Below are 18,756 nucleotides of genomic sequence, written 5' to 3'. Positions count from 1 at the left end.
GTCCTGCCAGGCCTGGGATGTTTAATTTAGAGGATACAGTGTTTCCATGGGGATTGATATTGACAGAACTCACCAGCAGTTGCTGACTTCACACTTCCACGTGGGTCAGCTGGAGACCTTTGGGGCATGACCTAGGGAATATGAGAAGGGAGTGAGCGGTCCCTGCACCCTTGGTCTTGATGGTGCCTCCTAGCCTCCCTCCAGTTGAGGTTTCATGGTGGGAGATGGGAGTGTGGCTGGGGTGGAGGGTTGAGCCTGGCCCTGTGACCCTTGCATGCTGTAGTTTTAGCTCCAGGCCAGTGGTTCTGAGCCGCCATAGTCAGAAGCAAGTAAGTTGGATTCAGGGCCTGGCCTGCGGGAGCTGTGTCCCAGTGCTTGTAAGACTGCCGTTTTCTTAGACAGCCTGTGTCCTGATGCCAGAAGCAGCAGTGGTTTTAGTCAGATCCCTGGAGCAAGGACTTGGAAGACGTAGAGGACTCGGGGTGGAGGAAAGCTGGGATTGTCCGGAGGGACATGGCTGAGGTGGGCCAGTGTCCGAGGCGGGCTTAGCAGCCCCCCGGGGCTGGCTCTCCCTCCAATTGTGCCTGGGGCTGTCTTCCCTAGCCACCTGGCTCCCCATTTGTCCACCTCACCATGGTCTTTTCTTTCTCATACCCTCCCGGGGTGGCTCCACAGACATGACTCGGTGGCTGCTTTCTCTTGCTTGGGTTTGATAAGGGCTAAGCATGTGAAACCCAGGGAAGCCTTTTTGGGATCTGGGTCTCCTTCAAGGGTCAGTCCTGTGCGTCAGCTTTGCAGCCACCTTGGTTAGCCCTAATGCCGAGCCCACCGCCTGCAGGACGCAGCCATCCTCACTCCCCTCATCTCTCTCTCTTCTCCCTTCTGCCTTTCTCTCTCCTCCTCCAGACCAGCTCCTCCACTGTGGCTCTGAGTGCCCCGGGGCTGCTGCCCGGCTCTGCTCCATCCTCATACTGCTCCCTTCCTCCTTCTCCTCCTCCCATACCATCTGTATTCCTGCCACCCACCACTAAACCCTCCCCTCGAGGCCAGGGCCACACTCCGGAGTTCCCTTGTACTGAGCAGAGTGGACGAGACCTTCTACCTCCTGTGGCCCCTAGCTGGCTTGATTTGGCTGGTCTTGGGGTGATGCCTGATATCCTCAACTCAAGGTCTCCCTCTGTGGAGGGTTCTTTGTGGGCAGTGGGCACAGAGAGCCAGGGTCGAGATTGGAGGCACCTGCCGACCCTCACACATGAGCTCTCTGGGGCTCCCCACGGCCACACTGTACCCTATGCTGGGAGCATAGGTCCCCAAGAGCCTGGGGAGCCCCAGGGGCCACCAGCCAGCCCTTCGTGCCCAGAGGAGGCCTTGGCTGCCACAAGGGAGCAGCCATGGGCTTCAGAGGTATTCAGGCCTGAGAGAATGCCCCCTTCTGGAGCTGCTCGAAGCTTCCAAAAAGTAATAGAGCCAGCTATAGTGGCAGTGGACCGGCAGGCTGTCTTCCCAGATACCTGGACTCTCACGGAGGAACGTGGCCTACAGCAGGAGAGGCCAAGGCCAGAGCCAGGGAGGCTGGGAAGCAGCTCCCCTGCCTCAGTTACCATGGAGCAGCTAGGTGCAAAGATGACTGAGAGGGGAAGTGTGGCCAGGCCAACCCAGGGACCTGAAACCCCAGGGAGCCCAGAGGGCACCACCGAAGCTGCCACCCAGGCCGGGAAGGAACAGCCAGAGCTTCCATGTGCCATGGCCACGAGCACACCCAGCACCACGGAGAGGATTTCCACCTCTGGCCAGGCAGGCGCCAGCTCGCATGGCTGCTGGGCATGGCCCTTGGCGGGTCTGAGTGCGGGCTGCTCCTCGCTAACTGCATGCAGCCCCTCCCGCTCTGCGCGTGTCTGCTTGGGCAGAAAATTTGAGACACTGTGGCCGGACCTGACAGTCAGCACTTGGCAGTGGGCTCTGTGGACCCGGCATTTCTCATAGCGTCAACACACCTCTTGCTTTGTTAAGGCTTTTTCCTTTCGGATGAGCTAGCCTTGACCTTCTGATGTGGTGAAATGGTTAGAAGCATGGACTTTGGAACCAGATAGACCTAGATCCAAACCACATCTCTAACACTTGCTACCTCTGTGACCTTGGGCAACCCCCTCCCTCAGCCTCAGTTTTCTCATCTATAAAGTGGGGAGAATAATAGGCCATGTCCGTTAAGATTGTCCAGAGACCTAAATAAGATAATTCCTGGAAAGTATTTAGAACACAGCATGTGGTCCCTCAATAGGCCATGGCTGACAGTAGTTTTATTACTTGCTTTTTACTTAATTAAAACTATGCCGGGCCGGGCGTGGTGGCTCACGCCTGTAATCCCAGCACTTTGGGAAGCCGAGGCAGGTGGATCACCTGAGGTCGGGAGTTCGAGACCAGCCTGACCAACATGGAAAAACCCCGTCTCTACTAAAAATACAAAAAAATTAGCTGGGCGTGGTGGTGCACGCCTGTAATCCCAGCTACTCGGGAGGCTGAGGCAGGAGAATCGCTTAAACCTGGATGACGGAGGTTGCGGTGAGCCAAGATTGCGCCATTGCACTCCAGCCTGGGCAACAAGAGCAAAACTCGGTCTTGCCGGGCGTGGTGGCTCACGCCTGTAATCCCAGCACTTTGGGAGGCCGAGACGGGTGGATCACGAGGTCAGGAGATCGAGACCATCCTGGCTAACACGGTGAAACCCCATCTCTACTAAAAAATACAAAAAACTAGCCGGGCGAGGTGGCGGGCGCCTGTAGTCCCAGCTACTCTGGAGGCTGAGGCAGGAGAATGGCGTGAACCCGGGAGGCGGAGCTTGCAGAAAGCCAAGATCCAGCCACTGCACTCCAGCCTGGGCGACAGAGCGAGACTCCGTCTCAAAAAAAAAAAAAAAAAAAAAAAAAAAACAAAAATAAAATAACCCAAATCCCCCAAGTTTTATGCCTCTTTGGAAAACAAAACGAAACAATCAAAACCCCTCAAAACACTACCAACAAGTATAATAGCATAATATGTGTAATATTAGCATAATAATATAAATAAGAAAAAAAACTAGTTAAAAAAGTTCCTGGCCAGCTGAGCACGGCGGCTCACGCCTGTAATCCCAGCACTTTGGGAGGCCAAGGCAGGCGGATCACGAGGTTAGGAGTTTGAGACCATCCTAACCAACATGGTGAAACCCCGTCTCTACTAAAAAAAGAAAAAAAAAAAAAAAAGAAAATATTAGCCGGGCGTGGTGGTACGCGCCTTTAATCCCAGCTACTCAGGAGGCTAAGGCAGGAGAATCTCTTGAACCCAGGAGGCGGAGGTTGCAGTGAGCCCAGATCGTGCCACTGCACTCCACCCTGGGCAACACAGTGAGACTCCGTACCACCCAAAAAAAGTTCTTGGAAGGAAAGACTTTTTCTATTATAAATTAAAAAGAAAGAAAGAAAGAAAAAGCCGTATGCCTTGTCAAGGGCATGCACTTACATCCTCTGGAATAATTCTTGTGCAAACCCTGTGTGGTAAGCTAAGAAAATCCTGTGGTTCCATTTTAAGGAAGGGGAAGCTGAGGCCCACGGCACTTAAGTGTCTTGCCTAAGGTCAGTGGCCAACTTGGAGGTGAATGCTGGATCAGAGGTCTCGCTGGCAGCCTGTGCTCCTGGAGCCAGTCCAATCTGCTCCCTCCCCGTGCCTCCACCCACCTCTGCTTGGCTCTTTGGTGGTTTTCTTTTGTGCTGCCTCTCCTGAGGCATCTGAGTGTGGCCTGAGCAGCGTGTGCAAGCTCGGAGTAGGACGGTGACAGCCTCCCCTCCCCTCCCCCTAGATCCGATCTGTGATCAGGAGGAGCCGGGAGACGGGCCACGCACACCCCATGTCCCGGGAGCCCTCCCCTCGCCGCCGGCTGGACCCTGCCACCCTGAGCAGGACCCCATCCCAGGAGCAGCTCATCGCGGAGCTGCAGGGGCGGCTAGGCATCCAGCCTGAGGCAGAGGAGCCGGCGGAGGCAGCGGGGCCCTCTGCCCAGGACTGGCTGACCGAGGGCATCGTCATCACCGTGCAGCCACGTGGGAAGCGGGCCGGGAGGCAGCTTGTAGAGAAGGTGGCGAGAAGATGCCCAGGGCTGGGGCTGGGCCAGAGCCAAGTACCTGGGGTCCAGGTTCTTCTGGCCCCAGTGCTGGCTGGAGGGGAGATCTGGGGAGGGTGGGAGTTTCTTGCCTCCTGTGACCTTGGAAGACTGGCCCCACTCTTGGTGCAGAGTGGGAAGGCCCAGGGGAAGCCTGGGGAGGTGCCCCCACCCCTGTGGGCTGAGCTGGCGATTTCTTCCTCATCGCTGTCCCTCCTTTCTTTTCCCCAGGTTGTCTTCCCTCCTGGCTCTCCCATTCCCCTGAGAAGAACCATCTCTGTCCTGGCTTCTCCTTCTGTCCCTTTGCTCCAGCATCGCACAGACGCCGCGGCCAGCAGCTCTTCTCCCCTGCCCAGCCTGCCCACCTCCTCCCCTCTGGGGCCCTCAGCTTACACCTGTGGTTCTTCTGGGGTCCAGAGTGCAGGGGAAGAGCCCCATGATGAGGGGGTGCAGGGCCCCACCCTTTCCACTCCTGCACCCCACACCATGAGGTCCGTGGGCTGCCAGACCGATGAGGACCCGCTCTTCCCCCCGATGCAGGCAGGCCTTAAAGGAGCCCCTCCCTTTCTGTCCCCTGTCCTAATGCCTGAGCCATCCCCCACTCTGCACACACACACATACACACTCAGATACCCTCCATCCCTCCATCCACTAGCCCCAGCACAGTAACCACAGTCCTGCCTTAAACCTTGACCCTGGTATTCCCCTACTTGGAAGGTCTGCCGCCCTCTTGCTTTCCTGTGGGTTCGCCTGTGTCCACTCCTTCCTCGACTGGTCCTCGGTACTGCCCTGGGCTCACATCGAGGAAGGAAGCCACTCCAGAAGGAGAACAGAAGCCTGTCTCCTCCCTTCCAGCCCCCAGGCCCAGTGCCCGGTGAGGCCTCCTCACTGAGTCTGGCCACCTCCCCTTGCCATGTCCTCTGCCTTTGGTTGACTCCCCTCCCTGTCCTCCTTCTTTTCTCCCTGGGCCTCTCTCTCAGGGCTCTTTTTCTCCAGATTTTTTTCCCCAATTTTGGTCCTGCCGGTGGGGGAGAAACCCTCAGATCTCATCCTAGATTCCCTTTTAGTCCAGTGACAAGGTCCCGTATTCGTTCTTCTTTAATTTTTTTTTTTTTTTTTTTTTTTTTTTTTTTTTGAGACGGAGTCTTGCTCTGTCGCCCAGGCTGGAGTGCAGTGGCCGGATCTCAGCTCACTGCAAGCTCTGCCTCCCGGGTTTTTACGCCATTCTCCTGCCTCAGCCTCCCGAGTAGCCGGGACTACAGGTGCCCGCCACCTCGCCCGGCTAGTTTTTTGTATTTTTTAGTAGAGACGGGGTTTCACCGTGTTAGCCACGATGGTCTCGAACTCCTGACCTCGTGATCCGCCCGTCTCGGCCTCCCAAAGTGCTGGGATTACAGGCTTGAGCCACCGCGCCCGGCCTTCTTCTTTAATTTTTAAAAAAGATTTCTTATCCTCATCTCTTCCCCTATCTAAGATCCAGGGCCTGGAGCAAAGAGCGGATGGGGAGCGGTGCTGGGCGGCTGGCTGGCCTCGGGACAGCGGGCGAAGCAGCCCCGGAGGGCAGGACGAGGGAGGGGTCAGTGCCAAGGCTGGGCTGGGTGTCCTGCGTGTCGTGCTCTCCCTGGGCTTGGCCGTGCCTGCTGGGTGCCCGGAGCCTTTCTGACCCCAGTGGGCCCCTCCGACCATGAGTCCTGCTGATGTCACTCCCACTTTAGGGCTCCTGGCCCCTGGAGGAGGTTGTACTTCTTGTCTCCATCAGCTCATCTGTTCAGGAGGGAGAAAAGTACCCCCATCCCTTTGCTGCCAGACACCGTACCCTGAGCCTCAGGAGTCCTGACCAGCCCCTCCGTGTCTCCACAGTTCATGGCCCAGGGGAAGACAGGGAGCAGCTCCCCCCCTGGGGGGCCCCCGAAGCCCGGGAGCCAGCTAGACAGCATGCTGGGGAGCCTGCAGTCCGACCTCAACAAGCTGGGGGTCGCCACGGTCGCCAAAGGAGTCTGCGGGGCCTGCAAGAAGCCCATCGCCGGGCAGGTGATGAGGGGGAGTGGGCAGGGGTGTGTCCAGTGGACTCCTGCAGGGGTGGGGGTGCTCTGGGGCTGGCCTCGGCCCTGTGGGCTCCTCTGCAGGGGTGGGGGTGCTCTGGGGCTGGCCTCGGCCCTGGACCACATTCCATCTCCTCCTCAGGTTGTGACCGCCATGGGGAAGACGTGGCACCCCGAGCACTTCGTCTGCACCCACTGCCAGGAGGAGATCGGATCCCGGAACTTCTTCGAGCGGGATGGACAGCCCTACTGTGAAAAGGACTACCACAACCTCTTCTCCCCGCGCTGCTACTACTGCAACGGCCCCATCCTGGATGTGAGTTCCTTATCCACTGATTCCAGCTTCACTGCAGCCCTCTGAGGGTTCAGGGGGTGCCGTGGGAGACTCACAGGGCTAGGGAACAGTGCGGCTGGACTCACACCCACACCTGAACCATAGCCTGTCCCGATGTGCATCAGGCAGCCCCACCTCCCTTCACCTCCCATCTCGCTTCCCTTCTCTGGAGACCCCCAGAAGATCCCAGGACTCAGGAGGCCTGAGGACATAAATGGAGTGGCACGACAGCAGCCTCACTCCCCCGCTCCGGGAACTCAGGAAATGCCTGGTCTCTCTGAGCCTGTGTCTTCACGTATAAAATGGGAGTCACAGTAGAACTTGTGCCCTCTGCTTGGGGTGAGGATTAGAGAGGGTGTGTGTGTGGCTTGTCCCATCCTCAGTAACTCTGAATTCTTAGAGGCGTTCACAGCACAGTTAGGAGAGAGCCCCATGTTGGGAGTGTTTCGCTCTGTCTGTGGCTATGAGCTACAGGTGGAAGGCGGCCTTGCTGGGCATCTCAGTTGTGAGATCTGCCCAGTGGGGTGGAGCTCAGTCTTGATCCCACACTTGGCTTTCACAGAAAGTGGTGACAGCCCTTGACCGGACGTGGCACCCTGAACACTTCTTCTGTGCCCAGTGTGGAGCCTTCTTCGGTCCTGAAGGTACGGGCTGGACCAGCGGACTGACTCGCCGCCTCTCAGGAGGGCCGGGAGGTGGGGGTGGGAGACGCTGCTGAGGTTGCAGTCAGAGTGGCTCCACTTCTGGAAGCCAGAATGAACTGTGCCTCCAAAACCCCCGCTCCCCAGGGTTCCACGAGAAGGACGGCAAGGCCTACTGCCGCAAGGACTACTTCGACATGTTCGCACCAAAGTGTGGCGGCTGCGCCCGGGCCATCCTGGAGAACTATATCTCGGCCCTCAACACGCTGTGGCATCCTGAGTGCTTTGTGTGCCGGGTAAGGAGCCCCTGAACGCATCTGGAGGGGCTAGGAGCAGGCAGTGGGGAGAGAGGGGTCTTGCTCATTGTGCTCTCTGCATCCAGCTCGGAGGCCTCCCTTCGGGTTATTAAGGGGGGAGCAGGCAGGGGTCTCCTTCCTCCAGTCCAGGGCCAGGGTTTGTACTGAGGCTGGGACAAACCAGGAGCAAGGTAGACATGTCCCCCAGTCCAGCCCTGTGCAGCAGCCCTGGGCCATTCCTATTTGGGAGGTGAGTATGTGAGAATTAAATGAGATGATGCAAGTATTTAGCAGACTCGACAAAAGTGGGCCGTGGTTTCCAAAACCACTGCATTCTGGGGGCCCCACAGAGGTTATTAGGGATTCAACAAGGGCTCTGTGACCAAATGAGTTTGGGAAACACTGTTCCCTGCAGGACTTCTCAGAGCCTTTTCTTTTCTTTTCTTTTTTTTTTTGTAGACGGAGTCTCACTCTGTTGCCCAGACTGGAGTGCAGTGGCACGATCTTGGCTCACTGCAACCTCCGCCTTCTGGGTTCCAGTGATTCTCCCACCTCAGGCTCCCAAGTAGCTGGGATTACAGGCATGCACCACCATGCCTGGCTAATTTTTTGTATTTTTAGTAGAGATGGGGTTTCACCATGTTGGCCAGACTGGTCTTGAACTCCTGACCTCAGGTGATCCGCCCCCCCAACTTGACCTCCCAAAGTGCTGGGATTACAGGTGTGAGCCACCACGCCCAGCCCCTCTCAGAGCCTTTTCTACCTATATGTGATGTGAACCTCCAATGAGAATCTAGGATGCAGAGTTTAACCACACACCAGTGTCACACCTGTGTTTCTGGGAACACTGTTGCAGCCACCTGGCTAAGTGCTGAGGAGTCAGACCTGTGTGTGAATCCAGGCTGTGAACTCAGTAGCTGCATGACCCTGGGCAAGTCACTTCACCTGTGTGCTTCAGTGGCTTCCCTTGTTGGAAGAATTAAAGAATCCCAGCACTGCGGGAGGCGAGGTGGGAGGATTACTGGAGGCCGTGTTTGACCAGCATGGGCAATATAGTGAGACGCCCATTTCTACAAAAAAATTTTTTTTAATAAAAATAAAAAATAAGTGTTTAGGACAGCATGGCACATAGTAAGTGCCTAGCAAGTAGGAGTCACTCCGAGTGTGCCGACCATGCCCATCTGGGCCCCATCGTACTGGGTGCTGCTCTAGCCCGAGGGACAGCCCCCTGAGCCCCTCTCTCCACCTGGCAGGAATGCTTCACGCCATTCGTCAACGGCAGCTTCTTCGAGCACGACGGGCAGCCCTACTGTGAGGTGCACTACCACGAGCGGCGCGGCTCGCTGTGCTCCGGCTGCCAGAAGCCCATCACTGGCCGCTGCATCACTGCCATGGCCAAGAAGTTCCACCCCGAGCACTTCGTCTGTGCCTTCTGCCTCAAGCAGCTCAACAAGGGCACCTTCAAGGAGCAGAACGACAAGCCTTACTGTCAGAACTGCTTCCTCAAGCTCTTCTGCTAGGCGCCCTGCCCCTGTCTCTGCCCCCCTTCCCCAGCCAGCATCGCCAACTGCTACTGTGACCCAGAGACTTCACCCGGGGGTGAAGGGGTAAACCCACTGAAACTGGAACCCTCGTTCTCGGCTGGTGCAGGAGGGACAGGGCTGTGAGGGGTCCCCCTGCTTGTCTTCACCCCGCCGGAGCCTCTGGGCCCCCTCCTCCCTCCTGCAGCTCTCCCCAGGCTGCCCACTCCATCCTTTCCAGGGGTAGAGGCTGGGGGCCCCACCCCAGCCCACGTACGTCCCCATGAACTGGCCTGGCCAGCACCCCACACTGGAGCCATCTCTTCCTCATATTTCCACAGTGCAGCCGGAGGGCAGGGAAGGGCAGGCAGGGTCTGTTGGGGTCTCTTTTTACCCTTATTTCCCCCCTGACCTAATTGCCTTCGTTCTGTGATTACTGGGGGACACCCGGCTCCCTCCAGACAATGCCAGCATAAATCCATCCATCCAAAGGCAGAGAACCCAAGGGGCCATGGAAGGTTCTCTGTGCTCCTCCTGCCCTTCCAGTGCCCTAGGCCTGGTAACTGCCCCTGCCTTTACCCGCCCTCCCCTTTTATACCTGCTCTGGTTCTACTGAGAAAAGCCTCTCCAGCAATAATGTTTTCTAGTCACTTCCTCCGTCTCCGGGACGGCGTGCCTGGACACTGTACTGACTTTGATAGATTTCTACACTGAGGTTTGAATTCATATCGCCTGAGTTGCTTTTACTTCTCTATACAAAATGATTTTGAAGAGATTTTAAAGACGTTCCCTTTTGTATTCTCTTCTTTGTCCACCGCCACTGGGCCTGTCGCTGATGGTGGCCCTGGTGTGGAGTTTGCTTTGTACTGAGGGTCGGGGTGGGGAAGCAATTTGTATTTTATTTTTTCTTAGCACAAGCAGGTGAACTGGGAGCAGCTCTGTGACTCCCCCTCTTTCACTTCATAGCTCACCAGGACTGTTTTATAAACTGCTGTATTTGGAAACCCCTTCTTTACTTCCCAGGCCAGCAAGCTCTTCACTGAAACTGGTTGAAGGGTGTCGTACCCTTTTGGGCCTAGAATTCTGAACCTCATCTGTTCTGTTTCTGCGAGAGGAGAAGGGGAAAGTATGTTTTGGGGGGCTGCTTCCTGTCTGAGTAAGCCCTCAGGAGCCTCTGCTCCCCTGTGAACCCACTGAACCTTCTGAGCCCCCAGCGCTTCTGTGGGGCTCTCTCTTCTGCCTTCTCAGGAAAGCTGGTGTCTGATTTTGGCCATCAGGACTCTGACGTCTCTTTGGTCTTGTTGATTTCCTCTGGGCATATCCCTTTGTCTGCTCCTCCCCTTTCACAGGTGGGATCGGCACTCGGGGGGTCTGGAAAGAAGGTCATAAGGGAGCATGATAGGATTTGGGGCAGAGGGACAGGCTCCTCTGGGGAAAGCCCCAGAGCTCTTTACCGAGGATGAAAGAGGAGCCAGGCCTTGGGCTCCTGATCAAGAGAAAGGGGCCCCACTGGGATCTAATGGTGAGAGTCCAAACCACTCCACTGGCCTCCTGGCAGAAGCCGAGTGTGCTGGGGTCTCCGAAGAGGGTCCCTCCTTTGTTTGTGGGGGAAGGTCAGCCTGGCCCCTCCAAAGGTCTGATGTCTCCACTTCCACCCACAGGCCTTACCGCTCTGTTTACAGTGACTCCCCCAGACTCTCCCCAAGAGGGACTGGGGTTTCTGGGGTCTACTCTCTGAGTCAATGGTTATTTGAAAATTTGATTTTGATTTTATTTTTTCTCTGTAAACTTCTAACCTGGCTTTTCCCATTTCAATTCCTGTGATTTATGCCAATAAAGTTTGCCCATGATTTTCACCTGTGCTAGTGCCATTTCTTGGTGGTCTGAGATAACCTCGTGGTCCCAGCAGAGAGCAAACCCACCCCAGATGCAGCTGGGTCACCAGATGGAGGGTAAATTCTGGATGTTTCCTTTCTTGTGGTCAAAATCCCTGGGGCTGGGGTCCGTGGTCCTTGCCTGTGGTCACAGGTCCTCCCTGTGGGCTTTGCTCTTGCCTGGGCAGTTGGTGAGGACAGGCTGGGAACAGCGGGACAGTCCTCGTGGGGCAGAGCCTGCCCAGGGTGTGATCCCCTGCGTTTACCAGGGGCATCCTCACTCACAGGGGCCTGTGGGTGGCTTTCCACTCATTCACAGGTGGGGAAAGAGGCTCCAAGGCAAGAACCTACATGTACAAGGCAGTCTGAGTGAGGGCAGAACCATGATGCGGACCCAGGGCTTGCCTCTGCCTGTGTTCCTGCACTGAACCAGACATGGCCATGCCTGAGCCCACACAACTTGGGTTAGTCCCTTCCCTGCCAAAGGCAGCTACTTAGAGTTGAGGATGGGTCTCTACTGCCTCCTCGTGGTCGTGTCCGGATTTGCATGCCTCCTCTTTGCTCCCGGTCAGATCCAGAGCTCCAGTCCTAGACCCTAGAGCAGGGGTGTCCAACCTTTTTTTTTTTTTGGAGATAGAGTCTCACTCTGCCCAGGCTGGAGTACAGTGGCATGATCTCGGTTCACTGCAACCTCCACTTCCCAGGTTCAAGCGATTCTCCTGCCTCAGCCTCCTGAGTAGCTGGGATTACAGGTACCCGCCACCACACCCTGCTAATTTTTGTATTTTTAGTAAAGCCAGGGTTTCATCATGTTGGCCAGGCTGGTTTTGAACTCCTGATCTCAAGTGATCTGCCTCGGCCTCCCAAAATGCTAGGATTACAGGCTTGAGCCACCACTCCTGGCATTTTTTTTTTTTTTTTTTTGAGATGGAGTCTCACTCTGTCATCCAAGCTAGAGTGTAGTGGCACGATCTCGGTTCACTGCAGCCTCTGCCTCCTGGGTTCAAGTAATTATCATGCCTCAGCCTCCCAAGTAGCTAGGATTACAGGTGTCCGTCACCACACCCAGGTAATTTTTGTATTTTTAGTAGAGACGAAATTTCACCATGCTGGCCATGCTAGTCTCGAACTCCTGGCCTCAAGTGATCTGCCTGCCTCGACCTCCCAAAGTGCTAGGATTACAGGCATGGGCTACTGCGCCTGTCTTGAGTGTCCAATTTTTTGGCTTCCTGGGGCCATGTTGGAAAAAGAAGAATTGTCTTGGGCCACACATAAAATACACTGATGATAGGTGATGAACTTTAAAAAAAATAAAATCACAAATCTCATAATGTTTTAAGAATGTTTACAAATTTGCATTAGGCCAAATTCAAAGCTGTCCTGGGCCGCATGTGGCCCACATGCCACGGATTGGACAAGCTTGCCCTAGAGCTTCCAGGCCACGGATTGGACAAGCTTGCCCTAGAGCTTCCAGGCCACGGATTGGACAAGCTTGCCCTAGAGCTTCCTGGGCAGCTTCGTTTCACCCTGAGCTGTGTCTTCACCGCTTCTCCGTTGTTCGGAACGGTTCTCCAAAAGTAGCATGTTGAATTCTAGTCTAAACCCTTCCCATGCTATAGTGAGCTCAGACGTGAAAATTACCTTCAACGCTCACCCAAAGAGAATGACGGGGCCAGGCTCTGTGGCTCATGCCTAAATCCTAGCATTTTGGGAGGCCAAGGTGGGAGGATCACTTGAGCCCAGGAGTTCAAGAGAATAACTTGGTTTATTCTTCCAGCCCATGTTGGATTTATTTTATTTCTACAAAAGGGTATAGTATATTTCTTTTCTTCTCTTTTCTTTTCTTTTTTTTTTGAGACGCAGTCTCACTCTGTCACCCAGGTTGGAGTGCAATGGCACGATCTTGGCTCACTGCAACCTCCGTCCCCCAGGTTCAAGCGATTCTCCTGCCTCAGACTCCTGAGTAGCTGGGATTACGGGCACCCGCCACCACACTAGGCTAATTTTTGTACTTTATTAGTAGAGACGGAGTTTATCCATGTTGGCCAGGCTGGTCTCAAACTCCTGACCTCAAGTAATCCACCCACCTCGACCTCCCAAAGTGCTGGGATTACAGGTGTGAGCCACCATGCCCGGCTGGGTATGGTATATTTCATTGTAATTTGCTTTTCACTTTGCTTTGTGGATATTTTCCCATGCCGATAAATATAGATCTGCACCATTTTCTAATGGCTTCATGGTATTCCATTATATTGATGTGCTACAATTAGAGATGATATTTATATCATCAGAGCCAGGAGGTCCTTGGAAATGTACCTTGTGCATATGTATATACTTGGAAAAGTGCATTCAGAGGGAGGCAGACTCAGGCTTTGGAAGGGACTGTATAGCGCAGTGAGGCCCAGGGGCTTTGAACTTCCTGCTAGATTTCAGTTCTGAAGCCATCACTTACTGGCTGAGAGAGCTGGGCAAATTATTTAACCTTCCTGTGAGTATTCTCATCGATAAAATGGGAGTACTGACAGTACTGTATCTCCTCAGAGGATTGTTGCAAAGATTAGCTTCAGAAATGTGCACAGAGTACTTAGGACAAAAGGAAGTGTGCACTAATACATTGCCATTAAAAAGATATCTCGGGTGTCCGCGAGTTGCCGAATGGAGCTGAGCATCTTGATGAAACCAGGGATCTCAGGGTGAAGACTGAAGCCCTAGGCTATGGTGGAAGTTGGGCGCCTGAATTACATGTGGAAATATGCCAACTGAACATTGGACCACCACGACCTGCCCACAACTCAGCGCCTAGTGCCAACAGAATACCTTTCAGGATCCACAGCAATGCAGACAACAGAACCCACACAGGCTTCCATTCTCAAGAGGCCATCAAAACATAACTGCTGGCCGGGCATGGTGGCTCATGCCTGTAACCCCAGCACTTTGGGAGGCCGAGGCAGACAGATCACTTGAGGCCAGGAGTTCAAGACTAGCCTGGCGAACATGGTGAAACCCCATCTCTACTAAAAATACAAAAAACTAGCTGGGTGTGGTGGTGGGTGCCTGTAATCCCAGCTACTCTGGAGACTGAGGCAGAAGAATTGCTTGAACCCAGGAGGTGGAGGTTGCAGTGAGCTGAGATTTCGCCATTGCGCTCCAGCCTGGGTGACAAAGCGAGGCTCTGTCTCAAAAAAAAAAATAAATAAATGAAATGAAATGAAATAAATAACTGCTGACGAGACAATTTACATTTCCTTCCCCTCACTACACTCCCTGACTGTTCTGGATCAGTGTGACTGATACCTTTGGATCTTACATGCTACTTGGGAAAGTTCTATGGAGAAGGCAAAGATTTTGAAGGCGCAGGAGACTATCATAGATACTCACAATGATCATAGATAGTAGTATCATAGTACCATAGATACTCAAAGTGATCATAGATAGTAGTAGTATCATAGTACCATAGATACTCACAATGGCATCTACCTAAAGCATTCGAAAGCTTTGCATCAACCAAAGGAAAAGCACCAGTGAGAGTCAAGATACAGTTCCAGACAGGTGCTACTTCTTATTGTAAAGGTGTCCAGGTCTTGTGCTTATGATGTGTTCAGATCAGTGACGGAAACGATGAAGACAGAGAGACTGGAAGGAAGAACACGACAGTTTAGTAGTACTAAGTATGGTCAGTTAGATCGGGGTCCCTAACCCTCAGGCCAAGGACCGGTACTGGTCTGTGACCTGTTAGGAACTGGGCTGCACACCAGGAGGCAAGCAGCAGGCGAGCGAGTGAGCTCCTCATCCTGTCAGATCAGCAGCAGCATTAGATTCCCACAGGAGTGCGAACCGTATTGCAAACTGCACACGAAGGATCTAGGTTGTGCACTCCTTACAAGAATCTAATGCCTGATGATCTGAGGTAGAAGTTTCATCCCCAAATCACTTTCTCCCCGACCCCTGGTGTCTGTGGAAAAATCGTCTTCCACAGAACTGGTCCCTGGTGCCAAAAAGGTTGGGGACTGCTGAGTTAGATCATAACACTTAATCCTGATAATAACTCTGTGAGGCAAGGTTTGTTCAGCCCAATAAACAGCAGAAATATGGGTCAAATCTAGGTTCAAAGTTGATGCTCATTCTATGATACATACTGCCTCTGATAACAGGTATCCTAATAAGTACCTTCCTGGAGAGTTTTGTTGCTATACGACTTTCTGTAGTTACTTTCTTTTCTTTTGTCTTTCTTTCTTTCTTTCTTTTTTATAGTTACAGAGTCTCGTTCTAAATAGTCGATATTTTAAGCTTTGGGGATCATACAGTCTCTGTTGCAACCACTCACTTGTGACAGCCATAGACAATGTGTAAATGAATAGGTGAGCAAGGCTATGTTCCAATACAACTTTATGTACTTATGTACTTATTTATTTATTTATTGAGATAGAGTCTCGCTCTGTCCCGCAGGCTGGAGTGCAGTGGCGCGATCTCGGCTCACTGCAAGCTCAGCCTCCCAGGTTCACGCCATTCTCCTGCCTCAGCCTCCTGAGTAGCTGGGACTACAGGTGCCCGCCACCACACCCAGCTAATTTTTAGCATTTTTAGTGGAGACGGGTTTCTCTGTGTTAGCCGGGATGGTCTCGATCTCCTGACCTCGTGATCCACCCACCTTGGCCTCCCAAAGTGCTGGGATTACAGGCATGAGCCACTGCACCTGGCCTATTTATTTATTTATTATTATTATTTTTGAGATGGAGTCTCACTCTGCCACCCAGGCTGGAGTGCAGAGGCACAATCTTGGCTCGCTGCAACCTCCACCCCCTGGGTTCAAGCGATTCTCTAGCCTCAGCCTCCCGAGTAGCTGGGATTACAGGCGCCTGCCACCGCACCCGGCTAAGTTTTGTATTTTTAGTAGAGACAGGGGTTCACCATCTTGGCCAGGCTGGTCTTGAACTCCTGACCTCGTGATCCACCCGCCTCAGCCTCCCAAAGTGCTGGGATTAAAGGCGTGAGCCACTGCGCCCAGCCACAAATTTATTTACGGAAACAGACAGTAGCCATATTTGGCCCATGAGCTATATAGTTCGGCCAATCCTTGTGATATACCAGAGATAGTCATTTTTTTTTTTTTTGAGACAGAGTCTCGCTCTGTCGCCCAGGCTGGAGTGCAGTGGCCGGATCTCAGCTCACTGCAACCTCCACCTCCCGGGTTCACGCCATTCTCCTGCCTCAGCCTCCCGAGTGGCTGGGACTACAGGCGCCTGCCACCTCGCCCAGCTAGTTTTTTGTATTTTTTTAGTAGAGACAGGGTTTCACCGTGTTCGCCAGGATGGTCTCGATCTCCTGACCTCGTGATCCGCCCGTCTTGGCCTCCCAAAGTGCTGGGATTACAGGCTTGAGCCACCGCGCCCGGCAAGATAGTCATTTTTGACATATTTTAGTCTACATAGTTTCAGAGAGCTTTGACTCCTGTAATTCTTGCAACTCCCTAGTTCTGTATCCTGCAGTGATTCCCCAGTGTCCCTCACCGTAGAAGCCTCCATGTTTTATTATAACAGAGCCTTGGAAACAAGGGTGTGAGCCAAGAACTCGAGCTTGTGCCCATCATGGTGAAATTTTCATCATTAGAAGAATATTTACAGCTGGGCGCGGTGGCTCATGCCTATAATCCCAGCACTTTGGGAGGCTGAGGCGGGCAGATCATCTGAAGTCAGGAGTTGGAGATCAGCCTGACCAACATGGAGAAACCCCGTCTCTACTGAAAATACAAAAAATTAGCTGGGTGTGGTGGCGCATGCCTGTAATCCCAGCTACTGGGGAGGCTGAAGCAGGAGAATCGCTTGAACTTGGTAGGTGGAGGTTGCAGTGAGCCGAGATCACACCATTGCACTCCAGCCTGGGCAACAAGAGTGAAACTCCATCTCAAAAAAAAAAAATTTTACAAAGGACTTTAGAGAAATCAGTCAGTACCCTACTGCCTGCAACAGAGCTAGCCCTGTGGTAGGAAATCTCATACAGTGGGGGGGCTCTAATTTCAGAGGATAAGAACCTGGCCTCCCATGGAGGTCTCAGTTGGAGCTATTGATTATATGGTGGAACAAGATGAGACTGACAGCACTTGAGCCACCCGTATCTAAATTCTGTTCAGGGAATTTTATGCTAGTCAGCTGCACCAATATACCCTGCCATGCTAGCAAGTGTCTTGGTTTTAAACCTGCTACCGTCCCCACCCCCCACCCACAACTCTATCAAATTATTCATGTTGGCCTGATTTTCTTACTCTTCCATCTTTCCTGGCATTTTTTGGTGTGTGTTTGTGTGTGTGTGTGTGTGTGGCTGCTTTAGAGACATTCTGCCACCTTTCTGGACTTAGCTACTTAGCTAGATCAGGGAGAGTAGGCAGGTTGTGATTGGAATCTTTTTTTTTTTTTTTTTTTTTTTGAGATGGAGTCTCGCTCTGTCACCCAGGCTGGAGTGCAGGGGCACAATCTCAGCTCACTGCAAGTTCCACCTCCCGGTTTCACACCATTCTCCTGCCTCAGCCTCCCAAGTAGCTGGGACTACAGGTGCCTGCCACCACACCTGGCTAATTTTTTGTATTTTTAGTAGAGATGGGGTTTCACTCTGTTAGCCAGGATCGTCTTGATCTCCTGACCTCGTGATCCTCCCACCTCAGCCTCCCAAATTGCTGGGATTACAGGCAAGAGCCACAGTGCCCACCATGATTGGAATCTTAATAACCTGTCAAAACAGAGCATTTAAATCCTATTCATGTTATTTTCTATTCTTCCCATGGAGCACAGACAGCCAAAAAGAGAAATAACAGAGGCTCCAGGCCAGGCACAGTGGCTCATGCTTGTAATTCCCGCATTTTGGGAGGCTGAGGCAGGCGGATCACCTGAGGTCGGGAGTTTGAGACCAGCACGACCAAAATGGAAAAACCTTATCTCCACTAAAAATACAAAATTAGCCGGGCAAGGTGGCACATGCCTGTAATCCCAGCTACTCGGGAGGCTGTGGCAGGAGAATCACTTGAACCCAGGAGGTGGAGGTTGCGATGAGCCAAGATCGCACCATTGCACTCTATCCTGGGCAACAAGAGTGAAATTCCATCTCAAAAAAAAAAAAAGAGAAAAGAAAAGAAAAGAAAAGAAATACAATACAGTAATGTGAAATCGGGCTACTTCTGACTTTTTTCTTTTTTCTTTTTTTTTTTTTGAGAGGGAATCTTGCTCTGTCACCCAGGCTGGAGTACAGTGGCGCGATCTCAGCTCACTGCAACCTCCGCCTCCTGGGTTCACACAATTCTGTCTTAGCCTCCCGAGTAGCTGGAATTACAGGCACATGCCACCATGCCTGGCTAATTTTTTGTATTTTTTAGTAGAGACGGGGTTTCACCATGTTAGCCAGGATGGTCTGGATCTCCTGACCTCGTGATCTGTCGGCCTCGGCCTCCCAAATTGCTGGGATTACAGGCATGAGCCCCTGCACCCTGCCTACTTCTGACAGTTTTATGGTGTGTGATACAACATGGCCGGGCGCGGTGGCTCAAGCCTGTAATCCCAGCACTTTGGGAGGCCGAGACGGGCGGATCACGAGGTCAGGAGATCGAGACCATCCTGGCTAACACGGTGAAACCCCGTCTCTACTAAAAAATACAAAAAAAACTAGCCGGGCGAGGTGGCGGGCGCCTGTAGTCCCAGCTACTCGGGAGGCTGAGGCAGGAGAATGGCGTGAACCCGGGAGGCGGAGCTTGCAGTGAGCTGAGATCCGGCCACTGCACTCCAGCCTGGGCGACAGAGCGAGACTCCGTGTCAAAAAAAAAAAAACAAACATGATGTATGAAGCTCTTTGTGATAATTTTTAATTTTGAAATAGCTGATTCTTTGGGGATCATTTAATACATAATTCCACGGGTTTTAGTGAAAAAAAAAAAAAGAG

At 53.0% G+C, this 18,756-nt stretch overlaps 1 protein-coding gene across 37 annotated transcripts in view; it reads left to right on the top strand.

Moving 5' to 3' along the window:
- Positions 1-10,818, top strand: part of PXN (paxillin) — a 57,992-nt gene extending 47,174 nt beyond the window's left edge. For 5 of the 37 annotated variants that reach the window (XM_074008037.1, XM_074008039.1, XM_074008038.1 and 2 more), the window contains 8 exons: positions 907-1,794; positions 3,830-4,669; positions 5,604-5,705; positions 5,990-6,160; positions 6,314-6,487; positions 7,068-7,149; positions 7,294-7,442; positions 8,696-10,818. In XM_074008037.1, the coding sequence (XP_073864138.1) occupies positions 907-1,794; positions 3,830-4,669; positions 5,604-5,705; positions 5,990-6,160; positions 6,314-6,487; positions 7,068-7,149; positions 7,294-7,442; positions 8,696-8,962 (2,673 nt within the window). In that variant the 3' untranslated portion in view covers positions 8,963-10,818. Of the gene's footprint in view, positions 1-906; positions 1,795-3,829; positions 5,004-5,603; positions 5,706-5,989; positions 6,161-6,313; positions 6,488-7,067; positions 7,150-7,293; positions 7,443-8,695 lie in introns of all 37 variants that reach the window. The other 32 variants (XM_045366674.2, XM_074008052.1, XM_074008051.1 and 29 more) reach the window with 10 other exon arrangements.
- The last annotated feature ends 7,938 nt before the right edge of the window (positions 10,819-18,756 follow it).

This window comes from Macaca fascicularis, chromosome 11, assembly GCF_037993035.2.
Source record: "Macaca fascicularis isolate 582-1 chromosome 11, T2T-MFA8v1.1".
NCBI lineage: Eukaryota > Metazoa > Chordata > Mammalia > Primates > Cercopithecidae > Macaca > Macaca fascicularis.
Note: the sequence above shows the minus strand (reverse complement) of the source record. Positions and strands in the feature narration are given on the sequence as shown.